Source organism: Cyprinodon variegatus, unplaced genomic scaffold (genome assembly GCF_000732505.1).
Source record: "Cyprinodon variegatus isolate N-32 unplaced genomic scaffold, C_variegatus-1.0 Scaffold356, whole genome shotgun sequence".
Classification (NCBI taxonomy): domain Eukaryota; kingdom Metazoa; phylum Chordata; class Actinopteri; order Cyprinodontiformes; family Cyprinodontidae; genus Cyprinodon; species Cyprinodon variegatus.
Genome location: NW_015150809.1, coordinates 425266 through 435841, shown reverse-complemented (window position 1 = coordinate 435841; position 10576 = coordinate 425266). Strand labels below are relative to the sequence as shown.

Here is a 10576-nt window from a genome sequence, read left to right as displayed (position 1 = left end):
ATATATCTATATAGATATATATATCTATATAGATATATATATCTATATAGATATAGAGAGAGAGATATATAAGCCAAGATTTAGGCCTCAGCGTGCACATCTGATGTTGCTCAGTAGTCCTCTATGTACTCAGGGGGCCGTATCTATGCCCAGACACATTAGAGGGAGAATCGCCTGTGTCTTCTTTAGAGCTGATGGTACACTGCTTACATAACTTGTTATAGCTTCCTTAAAATAATGTCTTTCTTTCTGCCACTGCTGCATAAAGGACTGATTTGTAAAGTGCTTCAACATTGACTTGCAAACCTCAGAAATACATCTGCTGTTTCACAGAGCAGATGTATTTAAGCTGATCTAATCAGTTACAGCTATCAAAGCAGAGCAGCTAAAGATACAGCTATAAAAATAAAAAAAAAATCATACTTCTAAAAAAAATAGATCATGTATAACTGACCTATCTTTTTACAACCAATTGTATTTTGTGTTGGTCTGTCACATAATATACCAAAAGAAGGATTTGGAAGAATACTCAGCTAGTGTTTGTCTCTTACAGCTTTGGATATTTTTAATGTTTCTCCATGAGTGTTTAGAGCCTTTTTCCCTATCTTTAGTAATGTGTGTGTGTGTGTGTGTGTTTGTGTGTGTGTTTGTGTGTGTGTTTGCCACAGACCTCCAGAGATGGGTGTTCCTCCTCCGGGCAAAGCAGTGCTGTCCATGAGCGGGCTGAGTCACGGTGTGATCCGAGTAGACACGGAGGAGAAACTCTCTGTCCTCACAGTGCAGGATGTGGGGCAGGTCATGCCTGGAGGTAAAGCAGGACAAAGAGAAAACTAAATATATGTATAGTTTGGAAACATTTGATATAACATTTAAGTGCTTTTTTCTTTACTTATCAAACTTAAAGGAACTTTCATACTTAAGGTTGGAACGTGGAAACATTGCGCTCCTTATTCTGTTTCCATTCTCTGTTCCCAGCCCTTGTTTGCGTGGTGCGAGTAGAGGGAACACCTTTTCTCTGTCAGACAGACGAGGTTGGAGAGATCTGCGTCAGCTCAGGCAGCTCTGGTTTAACATACTACGGTCTCCCAGGAATGACCAAGAACGTCTTTGAAGTAAATGTTTAATAAAATGTTCACTAAAATGTTTTAGCATAATCCTGCTCTATAAAAATACTGTGTTTTTAAATCTATTTCTTTTTGCTATGCTGATTAGTCCTTATGTGTCTGTTTCCCTTATGAACTGTGACCTGAGTTGCTTCTTGTTGCAGACGATCCCAGTGAAAGCCTCTGGAGTTCCCATCATTGACAGACCTTTCACCAGAACCTCACTGCTCGGCTTTGTTGGTCCAGTAAGTTCTTGATGATAAAACTTTCTTATTCCTTTTATACATTTAAACCTGAAGTTTAGTGGCAAATCTGTAAAAAAAATAGCTAAGAAACGTTTTTCAAACTTAATCCAGTGACAGAAAGCTAGATTATATTAAAAAAAGATTCTTGTTCATAAAACACTTTTGATTCACAGTTTTTTTTTTTTTTTGGGATTTCAATATTTTTACCTACTTACTATGTAAGAAAATACAACTATGAAAGTTTTATTTATTCTGTTGGCTATTTTTCTGTCATAAATTTCTGATACAGTTAAAATAATTATTTTATATAGTCTTATGTAGTTTTATCTTATAATTACTTTTATATTAGAATTCAATTCTCTATACCTGTAAGGATTTTGAAATTGATAAATGCCTTTTCTGGACCAGTTTAAATTGATGACTGATTTTCTTTTTTCTCAAGCTTCCCCCACTTTGCTTTTTGTGTAGTAACTGCAAAACCTCGCTATACCTGATATATTTTAACCTAATTTCAACTTTTAGTTGACACTCCTTGTTTAACTGCACACTCTCTCAGCAAATGTCCATTTAACCAAGATTTCTTAATTTTCCCTTTGAAGGACAACCTGGTGTTTGTCATTGGGAAGATGGATGGCCTCATGGTGGTCTCTGGCCGGAGACACAATGCAGATGACGTGGTTGCCACGGCGCTGGCTGTAGAGCCAATGAAGTTTGTCTACAGGGGAAGGTAAAAGAGGAAAGAAGAAAACAACAAGAACAAATAAGCAATACAGGCTCTATCACATCCATCGACTGTGTTTTTGTAGCTGCAATAGTCTGATTTTGTGTTTGGGTTCCAGGATTGCAGTGTTTTCTGTGTCGGTCCTACATGACGAGAGAATCGTTGTTGTGGCCGAGCAAAGGCCAGATTCCTCAGAGGAGGACAGCTTCCAGTGGATGAGCCGTGTCCTTCAGGTGCAGGCACCTTCTGCTTGAGGGCTTTACTTTTATCTGAGTTAGGAAGGGCTCTTTTAGTTTTTATGTTTGGAGCTTAAGCTGCATACATATGGTTTTGTTTGTCCACTAATGTGCTGGATTACAGCTAAAAACTGTTCCAAATCAGAAAATATATGTATTTAAAGTGTTAATCGAAAGTTTTTGTCTGTCTTGGTTCTAGACAGATCTTTTCCTTTAATTTAGAAAGCGTATGCATGGGTTTTAAGTGTCAAATTTTTGTGTTGTGTTTTTTTTTTCAGGCTATCGACAGCATCCACCAGGTAGGGGTGTACTGCTTAGCTCTGGTGCCTGCCAACACTCTCCCTAAAGCTCCCTTGGGTGGTATCCATATATCTGAGACCAAGCAGCGCTTCCTGGAGGGCGCCCTGCATCCCTGCAACGTCCTCATGTGTCCTCACACATGTGTGACCAACCTGCCCAAACCGAGACAAAAACAACCAGGTAGATCAATAATTCTGGCTGTAGACACAAAGGAGATCCTTTGTAATGCCGCTTATTCTATGTCCATTGGTCACTCATGCTCTGCCTCACCCATGTGTTATGATTGAACTCTTTGTGCTCCATAGAGGTCGGCCCTGCTTCTATGATAGTGGGAAACTTGGTGGCAGGCAAGAGGATAGCACAAGCCTGCGGTAGAGACCTGGGGCAGCTGGAGGACAATGACCAGGCACGTAAGGTAGATAGTCCCCCTCCCATCCATTTCATTCATACTCCTCAGCAAACAGGTAAGGAGCCAATCTGAGGAATTCAATCTGAGAAAAATACCTTCATACTATTTCTTTTTTTTTTACCCCTAAAGAAAAGGATTGAATCAAATAAGAACAATTCAAAAGCATTCTTGTCTTTCAAAACTGAAAAAAAAAAAGTTTTTATTTATTCTATTAATTTTTTCTGCCAGCACTCATTCCCATCATCCAGCCCCTTCAGTTTCTTCACTTTATGATTAAGTTGAGCCTGAAGAAACAATGTTTATTTTCTTATATAAGTTTTTATCTAAGTCCCCCTCGCCTTTAAATGAAACATGTGTAATTGTGTTTTACCAACAGTTCCTCTACATCCAGGATGTGCTACAGTGGAGAGCTCAGGCCACTCCGGATCATCCTCTGTTCCTCGTTCTCAATTCTAAGGTTGAGTGAGAGCCTTCATTTCTGATCAGACTTCAGTCTAACGATAATATTTCTGATAATAATATGTCATGTTGAATAAATTAGACCTGAATACCTCTAATAATTATAACTCATTAATTAGATTATTTGCACACAAAACTATTTTCAAGAGTTTATATCTGTGAATTTTGAAGATTTTCCATGTGAAACTAATAAAAACATCAAAGATTAAATTTACATCAGACCACATCATAAAAAGGATGTTTAATACATGCATAAAAGCTGTTTTTCTTAAAGATATACCTCCAATTAGATAATCGAACCTTATCTGAACATTTATTCTGATATTGAATATGACTATGTTTTTTGAAAATAATTAAATCTCTTTATATACTTACTGTTAACTTAGTATATTGTATTAAATTGAATAATAAGGACTGAGAACTCAGGAAAAGTGCTCAATAGTTTTCCTGCTTCAGGGGATATAATGAAATACATTCAAGTAGTTATTTTTCACCATCGGATAAAATTATTAAAATAACTTGTTTTAATTCTGAGTGAGCTTAATCAGATGCTTTAGAATAAACTTATTTGTCATTTCCCTTCAGGGCACAGTGGCAAGCACAGCTTCCTGCCTGCAGCTGCACAAGCGTGCAGAGCGAGTGGCAGCAGCTCTGCTGGGACGCCTCAACACTGGGGACCACGTAGCGCTTGTCTACCCACCAGGTAAAATGTTCTGCTGATTACTGTCTCTGTTGTTTTCATTTGAGTAGAGCTTTGAGGGTTGATCCATGTTGGTACTCCACAGTTTGTTCATTTTATCTATTGGGTAACTTGTGTGTTGCAGGAATCGACCTTATTGCAACCTTCTACGGTTGCCTGTATGCTGGGTGTGTCCCAGTCACTGTTAGACCTCCACACCCACAGAACCTGGCCACCACCCTGCCTACTGTCAAAATGATTGTCGAGGTAAAACACTCTGTTTCTCACCCAAACCTCTAAACTTTAAAATAATCCATCTGATTTACATTAAAATTAAACAAAGAGGGACAATTTGCTCTCCTTTTTCACAGAAAGAAAGATACGGTCAATAGTGTTTATGTTTTTTGTTGTTTGTTTCATACTGATTTGTGTGTGTGTGTGTGGTGTGTGTGTTTGTGTGTGTGTGTTGCAGGTCAGTAAGTCAGTGTGTATCTTGACAACCCAAGCAACAATGAAGCTGCTAAAATCCAAAGAGGCTGCTGCAGCTGTAGACATCAAGAGCTGGCCCACAGTGATGGACACAGGTACATCATTTAGGCCCGCACATGGTTTCACTTTGGATGATCATAATGTTGGACAACCATTTTTTAAACCACATGATCAGTTTTCTCTGCAATAAAATGTCTCTTTGGTTCTTCAGATGATTTGCCCAGGAAGAAATGTCCTCAGACATACAAACCCCCAACACCAGAGATGTTAGCTTACCTAGACTTCAGTGTCTCCACTACTGGGATCCTGGCAGGGGTCAAAGTATGCCGAAGCACATCAAAATTTTCACAGTATTGTCTTATAGATCTGATGTCATGCTAGGATGCTATCTGTCTCTCACTTTTCTCTCCTTTCTAAGTTGACACAGTTTTCCTCTTTATTGTCATCCCCTCCCCCCTCTCTAGATGTCTCATTCTGCCACCAGTGCCTTGTGTCGTTCCATCAAGCTGCAGTGTGAGCTCTACCCTTCCCGACAGATCGCCATCTGTCTGGACCCTTACTGCGGCCTGGGGCTGGCCCTCTGGTGCCTGTGCAGGTAAACCAGCAGCTGAGTGACAGGGAAATGCAATCCGCATGTGTAACCCCACTCAGCTTAATTTCATGTTTCTGTGTTAGTGTTTACTCTGGACACCAGTCGATCCTTGTTCCTCCTCTGGAGCTGGAGACTAATGCTTCACTTTGGCTGACTGCTGTCAGCCAGTACAAAGTCCGCGTCACCTTCTGCTCATATTCAGTCATGGAGATGTGCACCAAGGGTCTGGGCTCACAGACTGAAGCTCTACGGGTCAGTTTTATCCACAGCTATTCACTTTGTCATTCTGCTCATAGTCCATGAAGTATTAGTTTATAAGGTGAAATGCACATGGGTTTGAAATAGGGCTGAAACAACTAATTGGATTAATCTTGATTAATCGATTATTGATAATTGTCAAATAATGTAGTAATCGGTTAATCGATTTCTGTAGTATAGAGACTCGAAAACATGACTTAAACTGAAAGAGCGCCCCACCTTGAGCAGCAATTATAACAAAACTGTAAAAAAAAAACATAATTTCATCATTTTCATCTGTTAATATGCTCTATCCAGATCTCCTCAACTGGAAAAGTTTTAGTTTCTCCTGTTTTAATTTCACAAAAAGTCTTCTTTTAGGAACCTTATACTATCCGATTATTAATCAATTAATCGAAAAGAAATAATCGACAGATTTGCAAAATAATTGTTAGTTGCAGCCCTAGTTTGAAATAAATACTGTACACATTCTTTAAAGCTGGATGAGGCTTTGTTTAAATTAGAATATATTCCAATAATGGTAATAATAATACCTTGATAGTGCAGCTCTATAAGGATGTAATTATTCTTGCAGATGTTTGTTTAAAACATCTGCAAGAATAATTGCATCCTTATAGAGGTGCTTGTATTCCTGCAGGTTAGTTAAGTTTTGATTATCGCACAGTAGAGCTGTTGCTGTTGTAACTTCTGTTTATTTTTTTTCCTTCATCCAGTTGAGAAACGTAAATCTGTCGTGTGTTCGAACGTGCATGGTGGTGGCAGAGGAACGGCCTCGTATCAGCCTCACTCAGTCCTTCTCAAAGATCTTCAAAGACTTGGGGTTATCACCGCGAGCTGTCAGCACCACCTTCGGCTGCAGGGTGAACGTGGCAATCTGTTTGCAGGTAAGGATGAGGCTTCCACAGTTCATGAAAAACTATCTGGTTTTTAGTGGGTTTATAGATGTATGTTTTATGCCAGTGCCAGTACAGTAAGAATGGTGAACTGGAACTAGGTGTGACAGCGGAGGATAAAATGTCTGTGATGCGTCAGAGGCAGCCAGTTTACATGTAAAGTCTATAGTGGATGTGCTTCAAGGGGCATGAGGAGGCTCTGTGGTCTGAAGCATTTTGCCTGTGTGGGCAGAGTTTATGTGCTCTAAGCATTGATGCAAACCAACGTTTGCAGCTTGATGCAGCTCGTCAACCAATCAGAGACACTCTCATACATTTACAGTACATAGTCATGTAGAAAGCCCAAAGAATGTATTGTTTCATGTAGAAAGAAAACTATGAGCTCTCTGATCACACCATAAAATGTTACTGAAGCAGTTTATAAATACCTACCCTAACTGAAAATGTCAAATCTATCACTGAAATATGTTTGATTTTATACACTAGTGCCTGCAGTTTTTACCATATACTTAGATATATTTCATGAAGCATTGGATACCTTTCTTACTCTGGAAACTTGTTCAGTGTAAGTGCAGGATAAGTCACTAAATATAATGTATTTAGTCATAAAAGTGATAATGTAAGATCACAGCAACCTCTATATTGTTATTCATGGCATTGGTCATTTTTGCTACAGTACCAGACTAACAGGGTAATTAATTTAACTTAAAACACTTAGAAACATCTGAAATATCAGGTTAGCATCTCCCAGGTCAGGATAAGTCTAAAAAGTTGAAAATTGAATATGAAAAAATATTTAGATTAACAGATTTAACTATGTCTTTATCTTGAAGATAGGAGTCTAAATTTATCATAAAAAAATTATGCTTAGCAATGACTTATATTCACATTATTATAACAGTAATCATCTGTCTTTGATTCTTTTTAAAGAATCAAAAGCCCAAAGATTTAAATGTTTAAAAGGGACCATGTCAAAGGTTTAAACCTTTTAAGCCCATGAGATCAAACACCAATTTTTATATATATATATATATAAATGGAACGTATATTAAATTCACCTGTGCTGTAAAAATCTCTAACTTCAGACAAATCAAACCAGATTTAACAGGAAATTGAGCCGATCTGTGATTTTATGAAAGTCAGAAACAGTGAAAGAGCCTTTTACTACACTGCCACACCAGAAGCTTTGTAATAATGATCGATGACAAATGTAAACAAACAGTAAAACTATTATATTTAAATATACAAAATATGTAATAAACCTCCAGAAAACCTTGAAAAATATGATTAATGTTTTAGCTTTTAGAACCATTTTAGATTATTTTAAGATAAGTTTTTTAATCAAAATATTTTGAGTTTCTGATATTTTTTTAGGGCAGAAAAGATGAAAGATTTCCTAACAGGTCATAAGCACAATGGACAGTGCTTAGTGTAGTTATGGATTTAAAGTTGTTTTACAAACTTGGTAAATGTACATGTTTTCCTTTACTGGTACACAAGTTTATTTGTGTCTGTCTTACATATATATATGAACGCATACATCTATATCTCTATCTGTCCTGCCCCGTCCTGTCAGCCCAACAGGTTAGGGAAACTGGCTGAGCAGGTACTGTGGGATGAGAACGGCTTTGTGCTCTGCAGCTCAGTCTGTGTTTTTATGTGGCCATTTGTTGTTCTTTTTGTCTCTCGCATGGTGTTTGAACATGCTTCGCTTCGGTTTACATTTATCTTTATTTGCTTTGATTTAGATTTAATGAGCCTCTGCTTCATTTAGCATCATTTTTGCTTTAGCCCATTTTTCATGTGTAATTGGATTCTCACTCATCCTTTGAGATAAATTATTCTGTGTTATTCAGCACTTTATACTGAGGAACAGCTAGACTGACTAAAACATATATTAAGTACATTTGTATGAAGCAGGGATTTTAAACAATTTATCAAAAACAGATATAATCTGGTTTGTATCTGTTTTTACAATGTTAATGGGCTTTCGTTTCCTGGTAAACACTAATTGAGTCTTGTTGAAATTTTCCATAAATGTGCTGCTGAAAATACTGCTATTATGGAGAGGCATGAACCAACTCATGAAGCTAAATACAAAAACAGTGACTGGTAGCTTAAGCACTGTCCATACATTAGCAAAAGGAATAACTGAAAATATAATTTGATGCTGTGGTTTTACCAAAGAAAAGATGATAAATCCTAAGTGTCAGGATCAATTTCTCCTCTAGGAAGTTTAGTTAAAAATAAGCTGAACATCCTCCAAAAATATTTCTCAAAATTTCAACTTCACTGCAAAAACTTAAAAAACATTGAAATAAGTGTATTTACCCCTTGTATTTACCCTTATTTCCCTTTGCCAATGGAATAAGTATTTTTACTATTAAAATAAGATAATATGCACTTTAAATGAGAAAATGCAATTGTTTTTCTTATATTAAATGTAAATTGACTTGTGTCATTGCCAAAGTGTCTCACTTACATCCAATTCAATTCAAGAAAAAAATCCCTTATTTTAAGAAAAAAATAACTTATTTAGATTTGATTTTTTGCAGTGTTTTTAGACATTGGTTTTGTTTTTCCACCCTTTCCCCACTGGGTGGTGTCAGAGGATCTGAGGGAGCGTATATCTCTCTGTCCATGGTTCAGTCCTAACTCCTGTAGCCTGGCTTCTGGCTGCCTCCTGCTTTTTCCAGCAGCTGTTTCATAACCAGCCTCCACCTTCTCCTCACCCAGATGGCACACAGAGGTCATATCTGGACTGAACCAGTTTGGTAATGCCAAGTTCTGTTTCTTTTACTCCAGGGAACATCTGGACCAGATCCCACTACTGTTTATGTGGACATGAGAGCTCTACGGCACGATAGGTAGGGGGCAGCACTGCAGCGATTTAGTTCTCTCAAGATGAGCTTCAGTGTATTACAATGTAATTATAGTCCTGCTATTTATTTAATTTGATTAATTACTTATTTGGTTCATGTTTACCTCTCCAGGGTCCGCCTAGTGGAGAGAGGATCCCCTCACAGTCTGCCCCTGATGGAGTCTGGGAAGGTAAAAATAAAGGAAAAAATGATATGTTCTAAAGAAAAAGAGACCATCTTTATGCTGTAGATATGATTCCTAATCAGTTGAAGTGTTGTTTAACTTGGACATGGCTTTCTGCTTGGGTAGATCCTTCCAGGAGTGAAAGTGGTCATTGCCAACACAGAGACCAAAGGACCTTTAGGAGACTCACATCTAGGAGAGGTATGTCTCTATACTACAATAAAAAAGGACAGCAATAGACTTAGAGCTGTTAGAAAATACAATCATAAATGCCTACAGTAGAACAGGTTAGTCTGAATACTGGCATCGTTAGCAGTTAAATTAAAGATTATTTCAGCCTATCACATGGATTTTGTATATTTTTCTCAGTGAATCAATTAATTTTATTCAAAAGTTAAAACTGACTTTTTTTTTTTTTTTAGATCCAGGTTATTTATTTAATTTTCTTGAACCCTTATTTTCAGTTGTCCATCTTTTGATTCACCGACTGTAAGGCACCTCTGTTTGTTTCTGTTTTATACCTGACGTACAGGTACAGATGAAGCCATCTTTTACATAGATTTTGCACTAAATATGTGTCAAATATCTCATTAATTCTAACTACCCTGCAAAGTCCTTTTAGAGTTAGTTTGGTTAGATGTTCTTCATATTTTAGAAAAATCACTGGAAAAGTAGGGATTAGATGCAAAAAACATCAAAAGTATAAAAAAAATATATATACATGTAGAAATACTTAAAACACATATATTAGAAGAGGATATTTTCAAAGATTTTGCATAATTTTTACCTATAAAAATGAATTATGTGGGTACATGCTTTTATTTACATATAGAAAGGGGAAATAGGGAGGGAAAAAATGACATTGGAGCACTGGGGAGTTAAAAATAAGAACAGTGGTGAATTAAACCCAAGTGATCAGCTTCATTTCCATGCCTGTAATTTCTAATTATTCAGATTAGAGACCTTGTTCAAAAACACTGTTACCTTAAAGGATTGTTCTAATAACAGAAACTGAAAACCATACAACCAGCTACTATGTCTAAAAAACAAATTGTTCCTTGTTGGCAATCCAGGTGGAGAACCTGCTATACAGGATTCATCACAAAAAGGAAATTCCCTGAGAGTTTTTTTTAAAGGGTTAATAATT

The 10576-nt window shown here is 37.1% G+C and overlaps 1 protein-coding gene across 12 annotated transcripts in view; it reads left to right on the top strand.

Moving 5' to 3' along the window:
- dip2a (disco interacting protein 2 homolog A) overlaps nt 1-10576 on the top strand; it is a 101899-nt gene that overhangs the window by 86348 nt on the left and 4975 nt on the right. For 8 of the 12 annotated variants that reach the window (XM_015386092.1, XM_015386094.1, XM_015386099.1 and 5 more), the window contains 18 exons: nt 669-808; nt 976-1112; nt 1268-1348; nt 1948-2075; nt 2188-2302; nt 2584-2785; nt 2911-3020; nt 3391-3471; nt 4059-4176; nt 4298-4419; nt 4625-4736; nt 4853-4962; nt 5106-5236; nt 5317-5485; nt 6205-6375; nt 9190-9251; nt 9378-9435; nt 9556-9630. In XM_015386092.1, coding sequence (XP_015241578.1) covers nt 669-808; nt 976-1112; nt 1268-1348; nt 1948-2075; nt 2188-2302; nt 2584-2785; nt 2911-3020; nt 3391-3471; nt 4059-4176; nt 4298-4419; nt 4625-4736; nt 4853-4962; nt 5106-5236; nt 5317-5485; nt 6205-6375; nt 9190-9251; nt 9378-9435; nt 9556-9630 — 2122 coding nt within the window. Of the gene's footprint in view, nt 1-668; nt 809-975; nt 1113-1267; nt 1349-1947; nt 2080-2187; nt 2303-2583; nt 2786-2910; nt 3021-3390; nt 3472-4058; nt 4177-4297; nt 4420-4624; nt 4737-4852; nt 4963-5105; nt 5237-5316; nt 5486-6204; nt 6376-9189; nt 9252-9377; nt 9436-9555; nt 9631-10576 lie in introns of those variants that run through there. The other 4 variants (XM_015386093.1, XM_015386095.1, XM_015386097.1 and 1 more) reach the window with 2 other exon arrangements.